Genomic DNA, 17062 nt, shown 5'->3' on the forward strand with positions numbered 1-17062 from the left:
GTAGAAAGGGACATTGGATTCTGTTTACAGACCTGTGGTTTAGTTACCAGCTAGTAAACGCATTATTATCGATCTGTGATATCGTCGGAGTCATGGTTCATACTCTCTATGGTCGGAGTGCTAGCTTGTGGAGTTTGACATAAGAGTGTTTCCAAGGTAGCTGCTAGCCCTTTCCTAGGTTGGATCGTATGGTAGCCTATCTAACACTGGACCTCATCTGAGGCTACTTCGAGATATTATTCCAAAGGGGACAGATAAGCTACTGCACTTAAAACTTTAAAAGATTGAACTTGGGCTCCATGGCACATAGACTGTGGGCCCGCCCTTCTATGAATTGAAAAAGACTATAAGCTGCCCCAGCGAGTTTGCGATAAAGTAAGCAAGAAAAGGGTTTTCTAAGTCAGGATATGGCGAGTCAATGGCATTTATTCGTCCAAAGTTACAGACCAGTTTCCATAGTGCACATCTTATCAATAGTTTGAATGTCGTGTGTGTTTCTGCTCATTGACAAAATAGCGTTCAGTATGATTCATGCCCAATTAATTTCCCCTGTTAAAGTGTTCGCCTTTGTTTCACTAGTTTGGTTTCATTTTGTATGAGATTTTGTGATGTAGGCTAGCCCAGTGGTTTTCAAAGTGGGAGCCGGGGCCCCCTGGGGGGCCGCGAGGGGGTGCAAGGGGGGCCTCAGCAAGTTGGAAGGAAAAATAAAAGCAATAAATAAATACATTTAAAAAAATTAAAATATACCCTATTACTATGAGGGGAGGTTGTTATAAATGACATTATAATAATTTGTTGCATATCTGAACATTATATTTTCCATGATAATGACTAGGAATAATAGTAGAGTGATAGCTCTCATATAGCAGAAAGCCCCAAATGCAATTTTTACACACTGTATGCTCCATCGCGAAATGCTTGTGGCTAAAATAATTATTACTGTAGGAATAGGTTAATGTATTTTTACATTTGCCGTAGTATTGTCGATAGGTTTAATAACACATAAAGGCCAGAACCTAGTAGTATTTGGGGGGCCTTATTGTGGAAAAGTTTGGGAACCCCTGGGCTAGCCTATGATAAACAGTAGGGGTGTGACTTTCGAAACCGACATCTTGAATCAGTGTTGAGGCTTCGAAGCACAAGTGTTTCGAAACACTGCTTCGAAACGTGGTTCAAAACAGCCATGTCATGTGACCACTGCTTCGAAACATCGTTCAAAATCCCCATGTCATGTGACCAAAGTTAAGTGAACCTTCGGTGCATTTCACCGGTGTCGGCAGGCGTGCCCGCGCATGATGCACACATTTATTCATTAATGTTTTATATAAAATCAGATGTGTATACTTTCATAACATATTATTATATCAAATATTATTTATTTGTACAAAGCAGAGGATAGTGCATTTCTTTTTAGTGCAATCTTCCAGACTTTTAGGACAACAGCTGAAACATAACTGGAGATTCTACACAAACAGACTTTTGCGAACAGACTTTGGCAAAACACAGGGTCAGCGAGCATCATGGCTAAGGGCTAAGGCTCTGTTTTGATCTTGGAGCTCAGGAGCAGAGAGGCACAGCAGAGGGAGAGTCTGCCACCTACTGGTTGGAGACAGCAAGAGCAGTGAAAGAGAATGAAAAAGGAAAAGGAGAGATAGAGAGAAACGGAGATGGGAGATGATTGCAAAAGGTGAAGAAAAGAGGATAAGGTTGGAGAAGTGGAGAGAGCTGGTGAGAAGAAGACTGGGAGAGTGTGACAGAGGGAAGAGGGATTAGAGTTTGGAGGAGAGAGGAGAGGGGGATGAAGAGGAGGAGTGTGAGTAGTGTGTGATGAGTCTCTCCGCCTCTCTCCAGCCAGTCTGCAGAGCTCCGTGGACGGTGGAGAAGAAAGAGCCGTGAGTGGCCTCACCAGCAAACAGCACCTGCAGGGGCTACACACACACACACACACACACACACACACACACACACAAATGACATGAGTGAATGTGTGTCTCCTTACCCTAGAGCAGTGGTTCTCAAACGGTGTTCAAAGGTGTATGATATGTTGCAATTGTCAGATTAAGCAACATTTTCAGCTGCCTGCTCTAGCAACAAAAAACCTGTATGTATAAAACAAATATCAAAGTCAAAGTCAAAGTCAAAGTCAAAGTCAGCTTTATTGTCAATTTCTTCACATGTTCCAGACATACAAAGAGATCGAAATTACGTTTCTCTCTATCCCACGGTGAAGACAAGACATATTTTACCAATTTAAGTCCACAGACAAACATAACATTCAAGTAAACAAAAAAGTAAGTAAATAAGAGGGCACATATAATAATGAAAAAAAAATAAGAGCAGCAAAATTTGGTTTAAATTGTGCATAGACAGTCAATAAAATGCTAGTGCAAAGTCAGGCCAATAAAAGGCTTGGGTAGTTCTGTTTGACCTAAGTAAGAAAGAAAGTGACATAGTGGTGCAAGTTATGTAAGAGCAGCAGATGTGTTGTGTTTTCAGGACAACAACAAGTTGTAAAGTGTACAAGTGTGCAAGTGTGCAAGTGGAGTAGTGCACGCGGCCATTGTGGGTCCAATGTCCAGGATGTTATGTAGCTGAGGGTGGAGGGGGGAGAGGAGGGAGAGAGTTCAGCATCCTTACAGCTTGGTGTATGAAGCTGTTGGTGAGTCTGGTAGTGCGGGAGCGCAGGCTTCTGTACCTCTTCCCAGAGGGCAGTAGATCGAACAGATTGTGAGCGGGGTGACTTGCATCACTCACAATTTTGGTCGCCTTGCGGGTGAGGTGGGTGGTGTAAATGTCCTTCAGGGAGGGGAGTGAAGCACCAATAATCCTTCCAGCTGTGTTCACTATGCGCTGCAGGGCTTTCCTGTTGTATTCAGTGCAGCTTCCGCCCCACACAGCGATACAGCTGGAGAGGATGCTCTCAATGGTGCCTCGGTAGAATGTGGTCATGATGGCTGGTGGAGCACTTGCTCGCCTGAGTTTCCGCAGGAAGTACAGGCGGCGCTGAGCTCTCTTCGCCAGTGATGCAGTGTTGGTGGTCCAGGAGAGGTCTTCGCTGATGTGCACCCCCAGGAATTTGGTGCTGCTCGCTCTCTCCACCACAGCACCGTCGATGGTCAGTGGCAGGTGTTGGGTGTGACCTCTCCGGAAGTCAACAACAATCTCTTTGGTCTTGCTGACGTTCAGCAGGAGGTTGTTGTCCCTGCACCACGTGGTCAGATGGTCGACCTCCAACCTGTATTGGGTCTCGTCGCCCTTGGTGATGAGACCCACCAGAGTTGTGTCGTCAGCAAATTTCACTATGTGATTGTTGCTGTAGGTTGCAGTGCAGTCATGCGTCAGCAGGGTGAAGAGCAGCGGACTGAGCACGCAGCCTTGGGGGGCCCCTGTGCTCAGTGTGATGCTGCTTGAGGTATTGTTGCCAACACGTACTACTTGGGGCCTCTGACAGAGGAAGTCCAGTAGCCAGTTGCAGAGGTAGGTACTGAGTCCCAGTTTGTCCAGTTTGCAGATGAGTTGTTGTGGTATTATGGTGTTGAATGCAGAACTGAAGTCTATAAACAGCAATCTCACATATGAGTCTCTTTTTTCCAGGTGGGTGAGGGCTGGGTGGAGGGCAGAGCAGATTGCATCCTCTGTAGACCGCTTGGCTCGGTATGCAAACTGGAAGGGGTCCAGGGTGGGGGGGAGAATGGCTTTGATATGTGACATGACAAGCCGCTCAAAGCACTTCATGATGATGGGTGTCAGTGCCACAGGGCGGTAGTCATTGAAGCAGGATGGAGCAGTTTTCTGCATTTGGGCATTTGAGAATGAATACCCCTGGTAATAGCCTGTAATAATAATAATAATAATGTGTGTGTGCTTCTGGTGTACCTTTGTCCCAGAAAGTTTGAGAACCTCTGCCCTAGAAGGTGTCTGCCAGGTGTTGTATGTCTCGAGCGGAGCAGCCAGAGGCCAGGTAAGAGTGGAAGCCACAGGTGAAGTGTCTCTGTGTGTGTGCATGTGTGGCAATAGGCTTGAGTATGGTAAAAATATACAGATCCAATGTGTGTGTGTATGTGTTTGTGTCTCTCCTTACCCTGGTGTGTGTGTGTTCTGTGTCTCCTTATCCTGGTGTGTGTATGTGTTTGTGTCTCTCCTTACCCTGGTGTGTGTGTGTTCTGTGTCTCCTTATCCTGGTGTGTGTGTGTTCTGTGTCTCCTTACCCTGGAGTGTGTGTGTTCTGTGTCTCCTTATCCTGGAGTGTGTGTGTTCTGTGTCTCCTTACCCTGGAGTGTGTGTGTTCTGTGTCTCCTTACCCTGGTGTGTGTGTGCCTCGCCGTAGGCTTGTGTGCTGTAAAACGAGCTTGAGTATGGCAGAAAGAGCTTACGGACCCAGTGTGTGTGTGTGTGTGTTTCAGTGTCTTCTTAGCCTTGAGTGTGTTTTATAGGCAGTGGTCCTGCCAGGTGTTGTATGTCTCGGACAAAGCAGCCGGTAGCCAGATAAGAGTACGAGTCACGTGTGTGTTTGTGTGTGTTTGTGTGTGTGTGTGTGTGTGTCCTTACCCTGGAATGTGTGTGTTCTGTAGGCAGTGGTTCTGCCAGGTGTTGAGTGTCACGAGCGGAGCAGCCGGTAGCCAGGTAAGAGTAGGAGCCACAGGTGAATTCATCATGGAACCACTGAGAGCGCAGCATCCTACTGGGACTCAACGTAGGGATACCTAATACACACATTTGAATTCTTTATTTGGATTGACAAGTAGGATAAGTACATGACAAGATCCAAATTTAGCTTAAATGGAGTGTCCAACAGTAGCAGAAATATTAATCCATAATGTGCAAAATATGGGGTAAATGGGGCACCTGCACTTCCAGATGAAGACACACACACATGCAGGTGCACACGTTTCGTAGGTTTTAGACAAAGTATCCCCTGTCCCCTGAGTATCCGCTTGGCGCCAAATGGGCACATTGAAGATACCAATGTACCAACTGAAGACTTAGTCATACAGTCAAACAGTCAGTGTGTGCATATGTGAGTGTGTGTTACCTGTAAACCTGCGCAGGACTTGTGTGACCGTGTTCAGAACTTCTGTCTCAGAGAGTGATTCCATATGTTCAGATTCATGACCAGCGATCCAGCCACAAAGAACATGTCCATACCTGTAAGAAACACACACACACACACACACACACACACACATATAGACAAAAACACTTTAGGAATCCTTAAGTTACACATATACAGTGGGGTCTGTGCATGTGGACCTCTATAGGCTTGGGAAAGCTGTAGAGCTCGCAAACCCAATGTGTGCGTACATTGGACAGTCTGTGTGTGTGTGTGTGTGTGTGTGTGTGTGTGTGTGTACCTCATTGCTGGCTTAAGGACGGTAAAGCTAAAGAGCTTGCAGACTCAGTGCAGGTGTATGTTAGGCGGCACCGTGTGTCTGTGTGTGTGTGTGTGTGTACCTCTCGGTAGGCTTCAGCACGGTGAAGCCGAAGAGCTTGCGGACCCAGTGTGTGTGTACGTTGGGCACCGTGTCCGCCAGGTGCATCTCGTCCTCCCACAGCAGGTAGATGGCCTCGGTCTGCGGCTCCCAGAAGGGCTCTTGGAACTCCAGGAAGATCTTGTTGTTGGTGCCGAAGCCCATCTTCTGCACTGAGTGCAGCTTGTGCAGTGGTAACGGGGGCCTCAGCAGAGTGCCATGGTGCTTCTTCAAGTAACCTACACAGGGGGAAAAGAATAACTAAGGTAATAAGTATAATAATAAGTATGTTAATAGTTATTGTTTTGCCATCATCATGATTTTAAGAAGGCCGTCCTTCAGACTGAGTGCAGCAGGTGAGGGGGTAGACAGGGAACCAGGAGAGTAGCATAGTGCTTCTTCAAGTAACATAAATAATACTACTACTACAATGAATACAAAGACGAAGAAGAGGATTATAGGAATAGAGGGGAAGAATTGTTGTTGTTACAGTGAATACAAGTGTGTGTGTATGTGTGTGTGTATCAAGTACATACCCAGTGGAACAGTGACAATAACATGGTCAGCAGGAAAGACCTCTCCATTGGCACACTCCACCCGCACAGGGTGTGTATCAGAGTGTGTGTCGCTTGCTCCGCTCCCGTCGGACCAGTGGATGCAGCGAACCGGTGTGTTGTAGGAGACCACACCCTTCGGGAGCTCACTCATGAGGCAGTCGATCAGCCCATCAAAGCCCCTGAGGACACACACACACACACACACGGATACAATACACAATACATGATGTTGATGTAAAGATGACTAAGAGAAAACCCTGTTCAGATAGTTGATCTTGTGATGCACTTTGTGTGTGTGCATCTGTGTGTGTGTGTGTGTGTGTGTGTGTGTGTGTGTGTGTGTGTGTGTGTGTGTGTGTGTGTATGCTCACCTGGGGAAGGTGCAGTCTAGTCCAGGCAGTGTCTGGTAGAGTCCAAACGCCCCCAGCCCCACCTCGTCCATGCTGTGTGTTCCACTCACACAGCACTCCACCTTCAGCAGGGTGGTGGCCAGCGCCATCCTCAGGTCTCGCGTGCCCGCTTCCTCCCCACGCCACTCTTCCTCTGCCAGGCGCGGCAGCTCTGCCCTCACGTACCCCCCCACACTGGCCACGGGCTCCCCTCCCTGGCTGAAGCCCTGGCTTTGCTCCAGCACCCGGGAGAAAAGCTCCAAGGCAGGCACCAAACGCTCCGCCGACACAGTCCCCCCTGAGCTGCGCAGGAAGCTGGGCACGAAGGGAGGATGGCCGCCCACGTCCATCGCCTGGTTCTCCTCCGTCATGGACTCTGGGTCAAGCAGGTTGTAGTGGCAGGCCAGCCGGAACACAGGGTTCTCCTGAGATGGGCCGTGGATCCAGTTGGCGCCGATCTCCACAATGTTGCTACCTAGACACAGACAAAGCCTGATAGCATGATACAGGACCACCCGTACCAATACACCCACAACACAACACTGGAACACCAGTTATCATTACAGACATGACACAATACTGGGATGCTATCGTTATATAATTTTGCTTGAGGTCAAGCTATGGCAGAACTCCGTCAAACGCCTAGCCTAGATGCCAGCTGAACTTAGCCCCGTCCACAACATTTGAGGTCGGGAAGTTCGGTTTGGACTTATTCTGTTGTGGAGCAACTATGCCCAAACCAGAGCTGTTTGGACCAATCAAATTGGGTTTTGTACAATGATAGACAAGGCACTGTTGCTCATCTGTCCATCACGTCATCTGAGCACGCATCCGTTGATTTTGTTTGCAACAAACATGCTGTACTGTGGCTAGAAGCTCGACAGATGGCTTCTAAGACCCCGTTTACACATAGGAAAAATGCACATATTTCCATGCGGTCTGGTTTGTGAGAAAACTCCGGTTTCACTTTCATCAGGGGAAAACAGCATTTTTGCATTGTAACATGTTGTTCAATCAGCAGGCAGCTAGCGGATGGTGAGGTGATGTTTGCTGTATGTGACAATTCTAAGTTAAAACGTGCTGTATGTTTTAACTTAAAATGTATTTCATTGGTTGGTATGGTGGTAGAAGTTTGCCCCGTGTCTCGAAGTCCTAGGCTATAAGTTGATGTTCATATGTGATAATAAACAATGTGAATCACCAATGTGAGTAAGGATTCACTTTAAGCTACACAAATAATTATCCCTAAATGCTATTTGGACAGTCTGTATTAGGCTATTAAGTGCACAATATGTAGGCTATCCTAATGAAAGTGAGTGTAATTAGACATGGGACATAACAAACTTGTGGATAGCTGGGATTTTTGCTGCTCCCAGCTTGTTTTTGCAGCTTGTTAAACCTACATTTGCAGGCAGACGAAATTAAGACAATGCAAATTAAACTTACTGATAGAAGCGCACATCCCTCAGGTGTATTGTGGTTCGAGCCACCAGACATTTCAACATTCTGCAATTGCTGTCAACTGCTATTATCAGAAACTTTCCTTTAACACTATCTATTAGTAGGGGACAGACAGGGTTGTTGGATATTTGGCTTTTGCCTCTTCTGGCAGCCTGACCAAGACATAGCTTAGGCTACATGATGCCAACGCTGTTGTCATGGATTACAGGTAGGAACTACAGCCTGTGTGTTTTAAAATAGTTTTCATAGCCTATACGACACAGTGAGTAGGCTAATAATTCGATTTAGGTTGTTGCTACGCATCTGCTAAAATGTATTATATATGTATGTATATTGCACAGGTTTATAGGCAGGTTACTGAATATAAAAATATACAGGTGCTGGTCATATAATTAGAATGTCATGAAAAAGTTGATTTATTTCAGTAATTCCAGTCAAAAGGTGAAACTTGTATAATGTATGCATTCATTCCACATAGACTGATATATTTCAAGTGTTTATTTCTTTTAATTTTGATGATTATAACTGACAACTAATGAAAACCCATAATTCAGTATATCAGACAATTAGAATGTGAAACGGTTCAATATTGAAGACACCTGGTGCCACACTGTAATCAGCTAATTAACACAAAACACTTCTAAAGGCCTTTAAATGGTCTCTCAGTCTAGTTCTGTAGGCTACACAATCATGGGGAAGACTGCTGACTTGACAGTTGTTCAAAAGACGACCATTGACACCTTGCACAAGTATAAGTATAAGTATATATACTCTTGATCCCGTGAGGGAAATTTGGTCTCTGCATTTATCCCAATTCGTGAATTAGTGAAACACACTCGGCACACAGTGAACACACAGTGAGGTGAAGCACACACTAATCCCGGCGCAGTGAGCTGCCTGCAACAACAGCGGCGCTCGGGGAGCAGTGAGGGGTTAGGTGCCTTGCTCAAGGGCACTTCAGCCGTGCCTACTTGTCGGGGTTCGAACCGGCAACCTTCCGGTTACAAGTCCAAAGCGCTAACCAGTAGGCCACGGCTGCCCCACAAAGGAGGGCAAGACACAAAAGGTCATTGCTAAAGAGGCTGGCTGTTCACAGAGCTCTGTGACCAATCACATTAATAGAGAGGCATAAGGAAGGAAAAGATGTGGTAGAAAAAAAGTGTACAAGCAATAGGGATAACCGCACCCTGGAGAGGTTTGTGAAACAAAACCTATTCAAAAATGTGGGGGAGATTCACAAAGAGTGGACTGCAGCAGGAGTCAGTGCTTCAAGAACCACCACGCACAGACATGCAAGACATGGGTTTCAGCCGTCGCATTCTTGAACAAGAGACGGCGTCAGAAGCGTCTCGCCTGTGCTAAAGACAAAATCGACTGGACTGCTGCTGAATGATCCAAAGTTATGTTCTCTGATGAAAGTAAATTTTGCATTTCCTTTGGAAATCAAGGTCCCAGAGTCTGGAGGAAGTTTCCACAGCCAGTGATGGTTTGGGGTGCCATGTCATCTGCTGGTGTTGGTCCACTGTGTTTTCTGAGGTCCAGGGTCAACGCAGCTGTCAGCCGTCTAGTTTTAGAGCACTTCATGCTTCCTGCTGCTGACCAACTTTATGGAGATGCAGATTTCATTTTACAACAGGACTTGCCACCTGAACACAGTGGCAAAGCTACCAGTACCTGGTTTAAGGACCATGGTATCCCTGTTCTTAATTGGCCAGCAAACTCGCCTGACCTTAACCCCATAACCCCATATGGGGTATTGTGAAGAGGAAGGTGCGATAAGCCAGACCCAACAATGCAGAAGAGCTGAAGGCCACTATCGGAGCATCCTGAGCTCTCATAACACCTGAGCAGTGCCACAGACTGATCGACTCCATGCCACGCCGCATTGCTGCGGTAATTCAGGCAAAAGGAGCCCCAACTGAGTATTGAGTGCTGTACATGCTCATACTTTTCATGTTCATACTGTAACGATTTGATAGCGACACACACAGTTGTCCAATCAAAAGGTTTATTAGCTGAGAACGAGAGCAGGGACACAGACATAGAACACAATACACACGGGGCAGGTCAAGTACACACACACGCTACACATACAGGGGGTGGACGCAGCCCCCCCACACAAAAAGGATCACACACGAGGGAGAACTAAAAGGGAAACATGTTACAACAAAGACGCTAACATTACACTCAAAACTAAGGAGAAATACAGACATAAACCCCAACTGTTCGCTCCCGCATCCCAGCATGCCCTGCGTGGGAGAACACTATGCAATGTCTTGTGCGCCGACGTTACACAGCTCCCCCAACAAGCCATTGCCGTCCTCGGCAATGACCACGAGGTAGCCACATGCTGACGTCGTCCCGCCCGCCACTCAGTCCAGTGCGACAGTACCGCCAACTCACATGGGGTGCACGCCACAGGAGCTCACTCAACGGGGCGCCACGCTGCTAGCAATCCAGTGCGGGCGTGCTAGCAGCCACGTGGCCGTCCCCGCTCGTCACCAGCTCCCTCTCAGCAGCCGCCCTCAGGCTGCACTTTCCGCGGCGTGTCACCGCGGCACTCCTCCTCTCCTGGCGGGGCCCTAGGTGGCCTTTTCAACCGTCGACACTATACCAAGCACTGGGGTTCGAGGGGGGTCAGATGAAGCTGCACCAACGCCACTCCGCTCCGTCGTTTCACCGACCAGGACAGACAGGCACCGACTCCGCAGCAACCGGACCACGCTGAGCTCTCCCGCTGCAGCTACTGTCTTCGGCGTCCCTCCTCGCAGAGCCGTCCTGCTCTGCTCCTGGCCCGTTCCACTCCCTCGCGGCCTCAGCGAAGGCACGACCCCCGAGATGGCCATGCTATCGAACTCCACACAAACTTTTTTTTTAACGGCGCCGGCCAACAGGCCAACTAGAACGGGCGCCCACACAGCACGGTTCCTCTCACACGCACCCAAAAGTTTTAAAGTTCATTGTTCAGAGGGCCTTTCCGTCGAAGCTGCCCCACCGTCGTGAGTTCGCTGCCCCTAGCGTCTCTGCCAACCGTCCGCCGTCCAGGAACCTCTTCCTCGCCGCTCTCCCTCGGCTCTGCTCACGCGTCGCGGCTCGCAGTGGAGTCAGCGCCCAGGCCAGCGTCGTCTTCTCCGCGAACGCTTCTTCAGGCCCCTCTTCCGGCTAGATCTCCCATGGCTGCAGGCAGGTCCAGACGATAGCACCTCTCCTCCGTCGGCAGTAGATATAGAAGGCCCCGATCTTTTTAGCAGCCCTTACTAGGGCTCTCTCTGGATCCTCTTGCGTGGGCCTCCACCCAGTGGTATGGTCTTCCATTCCCAGCTTCTCTCGCTGGGCAGAGGCCATGTTCGAAAGTCGCTTCTGACACAAATAACACAAAAACACGAGGGAGAACTAAAAGGGAAACATGTTACAACAAAGACGCTAACATTACACTCAAAACTAAGGAGAAATACAGACATAAACACCAACTGTTCGCTCCTGCATCCCAGCATGCCCTGCGTGGGAGAACGCTATGCAATGTCTTGTGCGCCGACGTTACAATACTTTTCAGTTGGCCAACATTTCTAAAAAAACTTTTTTTTGTATTGGTCTTAAGTAATATTCTAATTTTCTGACATATTCAATTTGGGATTTTCATTAGTTGTCAGTTATAATCATCAAAATTAACAAAATAAACAATTTGAAATATATCAGTGTGTAATGAATGAATATAATATACAAGTTTCACTTTTTGAATGGAATTACTGACATAAATCAACTTTTTGATGATATTCTAATTATATGACCAGCACTTGTATACTGTGTAGTTTTGGGCGTTAGCAGTGCAAGGGCATTGATGAAACAGTGCAGGAGTAAAAGTAAACAGGTAAACAGTGCAATGCAGTCAATGTAAACAGGTAAACAGTGCAGAAGTAAAAAGTAAACAGATAAACAGTGAACAGCTAAAGTGCAAGTGCTAGACAGGATGTGTAGTTTTGGTTCAGCAGTGTTACAGCCTCTGGAAAGAAGCTGTACCTGAGCCTGCTGGTGTGGGAGCGCAGGCTCCTGTATGGCCTGCCAGATGGGAGTAGACTGAAAAGACCATAGTTTGGGTGAGTGGCATCCTTGACAATGGATTTGGCTTTGTTTGTACAGTGTTTATGATATGTGTGGATGGAGGGGAGTTGGGAGTCAATAGTCCTTTGGGCAGATTTCACAACTCTTTGTAGTGCCATTGTAATCTGCAGCGTTGCAGTTACCGTAACATACAGAGATTCAGTTTGTGAGTATACTCTCAATGGTACAACGGTAGAAGTCTAATAGATTTCTAGGACATAGGTGTGCTTTCTTAAGGGTCCGTAGAAAGTGAAGGCATGGATGTGTGCCGTCTTAACCAGACTGGAGGAGTTGGGAGACCAAGAAAGATTTTCTGTGATGTGGACCCCAAAGAACTTAAAGCTAGACACACATTCCACCAGCACCACTGATGTGGAGGAGGGTGTGTGCCTTGCTCCTGGTTCTCCTGAAGTCCACAATGATCTCCTTGGTCTTTTGGGTGTTGAGTGCCCGGTTATTGTTTTTACACCACATAGCTAGGTGCACCTCATCCCTATATGCTGTTTCGTCCTCCTCTCTGATCAGGCCCACCACTGTGGTGTCATCTGCAAACTTGAACAGGGGCACAGTCTTGGGTGAAAAGGGAGTAGAACAGAGGGCTCAACACACAGCCCTGTGTGCGCCAGTTTTCAGGGTGATAGTGGAGGAGAGACTTCCTAATTTGACAGTCTGGGGTTTGTTAAGGAAGTCCATAATCCAGTTGCAGAGTGAGTTACTCCAGTCTAGATTTTTTGATGTTATCACTCCTATGATGTATTTCTATTGTCTATCCAAATAAGTAAAGCGTTTCTAAGTTAAAGCGATGGTTCGGAGTAATTTCACCCTAGAGTCCTTTGCACCATGACCCCGAGCCAAACACCCTCCCAGAACCTGTTTTCCCTTGGTCGAACCCTGGTCGAGTAGCGCTGTCAGAAACTTTCTGCAGTCGTAATGGTACCAACTTGTATGTCGTAAATTACCCCACTAATAATGCCCTGAATGGTACGAAACTTCTACAGTATGTTCTTTACTCATAAAAGGAGGCATTGAAAAGTTTGTAAATACACCAGGAGTTTATTTAAATAAGACTTGCCTGATGGATGCTACTATACCGCTGCGAGCAACGTTGCTAGATGCGTAAGTCAATACGTCCAGAGTCCAGAGTAGCCTAGGCACATTGTAAAACGACAAAATGATCCAATACAGATAAAGATGCAACGCTGGTGTCTAAAGGTCGCCCTTAATGTAACTTGTCCTTAAATTACACTAAGTCTGATAGTTTTGCCAAGCTGCTATTTCATTGGCAGCCTACTGGACGCCTGTTAGTTGACCATATGCTGAACCTTACATCAGTGCACTTTATAAGCTTTAGAGTCGTGCATTCACATGTCAAAATAACAGTAGGACACAAATTGTATCCACCACTTCCGCTCCAGGTTAACCGTAACTGATAGGCCACCAACTCTCTCCAAAACTCACCAAGTCTGCCCGTTCGTACTCTTCCACCGCTCCTTCCCGTGGCCTCGACAATACGGACATTCTGAAATCCATACTTTGTGAGTTTCAGCGCAGCACCAATCCCGGAGATCCCGCAGCCAACTATAACAATTTTAGCGTCGAGACTTGGAAGATGAGCCATTGCAAGTCGCAAAACGCTTCGGTTTTCGTAGCAGACGGGTGACAAAGTGATAGTTCAGTTTAGTTAAACCTATACTCGAAACGTTAGCCACATGCATGTAGGACTACTTTGAGCCTATCCTCTTAGACCTGAATTATTTTACAGGCTACCGACAGCGTTGACACTTTGTGGAATTGAAAGTTGACACGGTAGTCCGGGTGTGATCACGTGATCCAAGCAAAGATTGTTAAGGCGGAGCAAGATAGCCTACTTCGTTGTAGTTCATGTCTATGGGCGCGAAATGGGGATCGAATCCTGTCTGCATAAAGAGGCGTGTCGATGACGTATTGATGAGCGTAAGTTGCAACCGGCCAACAGCAACGGCATAAATAACCGGAGCACACCTGATATAAAGTCGATTTTCTCCAGACTGGAATGCTCAAAAATGCTAAAAATGTACCTGAAATGTTCAGAAGGGTTTGAGGATCATGAAAACATGCCCAAAATTCACATTCTTAACTCTATAGAACCAAGACCTTAGCATATGTGGTAAAATTCTGAGCTATGCCCATAGACTTCAATGGAGCAGTCACTGCCTCTGCTCTGCATAAAGGGGGATTTTGACCCCCCCCCCCACCCCCCGTGCGATCCGAGTTCCCGGAAGTGGCTCCTGATGAAATATCTTGCTTCGCCTTAACAATCTTTGATCCAAGTTAGTAATAGCATAGAATAGGCGTGTTCGACTTAAGGCAGATCTGTGCAGATCTGACTTGATGTGATGCATGCTGGGTTGAACACAATGCATACTGGGATGGACGCAATGCTTGCTGGTTAGAAATTCTGTCCGACTTCTGTCAGCCGGGGAGGGACTTACCACCGTGACACCATGTCACATGACCTTAAAATATCGCGGGAGTCTTAGCCTGCAGTCAGATCTTACAGTTGCCTTCCACGAGCTGCACGAGCTAAAACACGCCATCATGACGTCAGTGCAAAGACGTGATAGGGCCATTTGGGAGGAATGTCCTCATGACGATTATGACGAGAGTCTCATGCTGCTTCCTTATATTGGAATATGCGAAAATAAACAGAAATCGAAGGGATACCTTCTTATACGTGATTTCTGCAACAATGGTAGGCTAGCCTACTGAAAACGTTTGGATATTCTGTTATTTTCTGCTGTTGGCTAAATAGATAGACACACATATAGGGGAAACACTTGATATTGAATTTATGTGCTACAATGCAGGCCTGTTAACTGTATGACAACAGTGGTTTATTTAAACTACATCATAAGAATTTATTTCGTCAGTCATCATGCTCATTTTAATGAGTAAGAATGAAAGTTCTGCTGTATTTATTGCAAACAAAATTCCGCGATATCTCCCGCGAGTCACGTCAGGCAGACTGTAGCCTGTCTGTCCGGGATGAGCTGCACGATCACGTTTACGTAGAAAGCCAGACCAAGTCAGACTCAGAGAGAGTTAAGTCATTTAGAGACGAATGACCGCGTCGCAGGAAGTGCATCATAACAAAGGGACGCCAGACCCTCTTGTGCTTGTAACAGCTGTACTCAGTGATACTGCAGACTCGTAAAAGTAGTTAGAAAATAAGGCAGAAAAACGACAAGTTTCCTCATGCTGCTTCCTTATGTTGGAATGTGCAAAAATGTACAAACAATCAAGAGGATGCCTTCTTGTATGTGATTTCTGCAACAGTGATACTGCAAATGTGTTGATAGCCTATTGTTGATTTATATGCTGTAGCCTAAAGCATGTAGTATAGCCTACAGAAAACACTTAATTGATGTGATATAATGATAACTTGTATGCCTACAATGGTTTATTAAACATCATAGTCATTTATTAGTCAGTCATCATGTTCATGTTAATGAATAGGAAGGACACCTAAACGATAGCCATAAACCAAAATTTCGCGCAGTATCTGCCGTGAGTCCCTATGCGTGAATCACAAGCTCCTTCCAGCTGACTGGCAGATCTCGTGGACAGTCAGTCGCGATAGATTATTTAATAAACAAATGTGAATTACGAACAATAATAAAAAGCTTCTACCTAATGTGACTATTTTTTCCATGAACTGTAAAAGAAAACACATTTTTTCCAGCTGTATTCTCCATAAAGAGTAAAGTAAATTATGTACTTATTTCCGGAATTGACGTCACTTCCTGGACTCGTCTGAGGCTGGTCTAATGGGTCTGAGGTCTCTCAATGACTTAACCCCTACTGGAGACTCAGTCAAAGTCGAACACGCCTAATGTCTAATAAGGGGAGAACTGCCACTCTCGGAAAACTTCCGGTTTCTGAACTGGTTGCAGTTCCTTCTGTGGTTCCACATGAGGGCTCTCGTCCACGAGTGCAGAATGCATGGTCTATGGCAGCGGTCCCCAACCACCGGGCCGCAGGACATTCCTAACTGGGCCGTAGCCTACGACATGAGTTTAAAAAAAAATGCATGCAAACTAAACTAAATTTAATTCGCAATAATGTCACGTTTTTACATGGCATAGGCCTATATGCAGTTGTTTGATTGCACGCATGTTTGCATTTTGCAAGGTCTATTTTCTTACGTCTGTCTGTCCCGCCTTCAACACTTTTACATATTGCCTTCAGCGCTGCACAGCCTCAGGTCAGCTCACTTCACTTGATCAGTTCTTGGCGAACGGTAGTGTCACACGAAGCTAAACTGCAGGAGGAAGAGCAGTTGATCGAAATTGCAAATGATGGTGGTCTTAAGAGTGTGTATAAGGAAACCTCTCTGGCGGGTTTTTGGATCAAAACCAAAGCAGAATATCCCGAGATAGCCGTAAAAGCGCTGAAAACGTTTCCCACCACGTATCTATGCGAGGCCGGGTTTTTGGCAATGACTGCAACTAAGACCAAATTGCGCAATCGACTGGACATTTCAAACACACTGAGGGTGTCACTGTCTTCCATCACCCCCATATGGAAGCTTCTTGTTGCAGGGAACCAAGCAGGGCTCCCACTGATTATATTCGTAATGCACGTTTAGTTCCCATGTTTTGTTCCCATATTTTGTTAAGCATGTTCACACTTATAGATGTAGCTTCAAGTTGTTCAATATTCATAGTTCATATTGTTCAATTTTCACTTCTTCAAGTTCACATTTTTCACAAGAGATCGTTACCTTCACTGTTCATACATAACTGGAGCTAGTTCTTTTCAAGTAATGCATGCACAACACATATGGAACATGGAACCCCCGAACCCCCCCCCCACGCCGGTCCGTGAAAATAAAATAGGAATCAAACCGGTCCATGGTACATAAAAGGTTGGGGACCCCTGGTCTATGGAGCTGTACCCCTCAAAATCCACTTTTCTCGGGATATATTTTTTTTTAAAGTAATTTGAGTATTGTATTCGAAAAGGGAGGCAAAGAAAATACACTTGGTTGAGTATTATATTTTTTAAAGTCACTTAATTGTTCTAAAAAGCCTTTCAAATGTGTTAATGA

General features: G+C 46.2%; 1 protein-coding gene across 1 annotated transcript; it reads right to left on the minus strand.

Annotated features, from left to right (window-relative positions):
• Window positions 1–1307: 1307 nt before the first annotated feature.
• Window positions 1308–13809, minus strand: paox (polyamine oxidase). The gene is made up of 7 exons (XM_042065926.1): window positions 13432–13809; window positions 6397–6889; window positions 6005–6204; window positions 5452–5707; window positions 5033–5145; window positions 4549–4703; window positions 1308–1928 (listed from the first exon to the last, which is right to left on the minus strand). Exons 1-7 carry the CDS (start codon window positions 13589–13591, stop codon window positions 1770–1772), a joined length of 1536 nt encoding a protein of 511 aa, XP_041921860.1. The 5' UTR covers window positions 13592–13809; the 3' UTR covers window positions 1308–1769.
• Window positions 13810–17062: the final 3253 nt, after the last annotated feature.

The sequence above is a fragment of the Alosa sapidissima genome, chromosome 16, assembly GCF_018492685.1.
Source record: "Alosa sapidissima isolate fAloSap1 chromosome 16, fAloSap1.pri, whole genome shotgun sequence".
Taxonomy (NCBI): domain Eukaryota; kingdom Metazoa; phylum Chordata; class Actinopteri; order Clupeiformes; family Clupeidae; genus Alosa; species Alosa sapidissima.

Excerpts from the sequence above, each read along its gene's own strand:
- paox (XM_042065926.1), bottom strand. The coding sequence starts at position 13,591 with ATGGCTCATCTTCCAAGTCTCGACGCTAAAATTGTTATAGTTGGCTGC. Across the intron at positions 6,205-6,396 it reads CTAGACTGCACCTTCCCCAG|GGGCTTTGATGGGCTGATCG; the intron begins GTGAGCATACAC and ends GTGTGTCCTCAG. Across the intron at positions 4,704-5,032 it reads AGTCCTGCGCAGGTTTACAG|GTATCCCTACGTTGAGTCCC; the intron begins GTAACACACACT and ends TGTGTGTATTAG.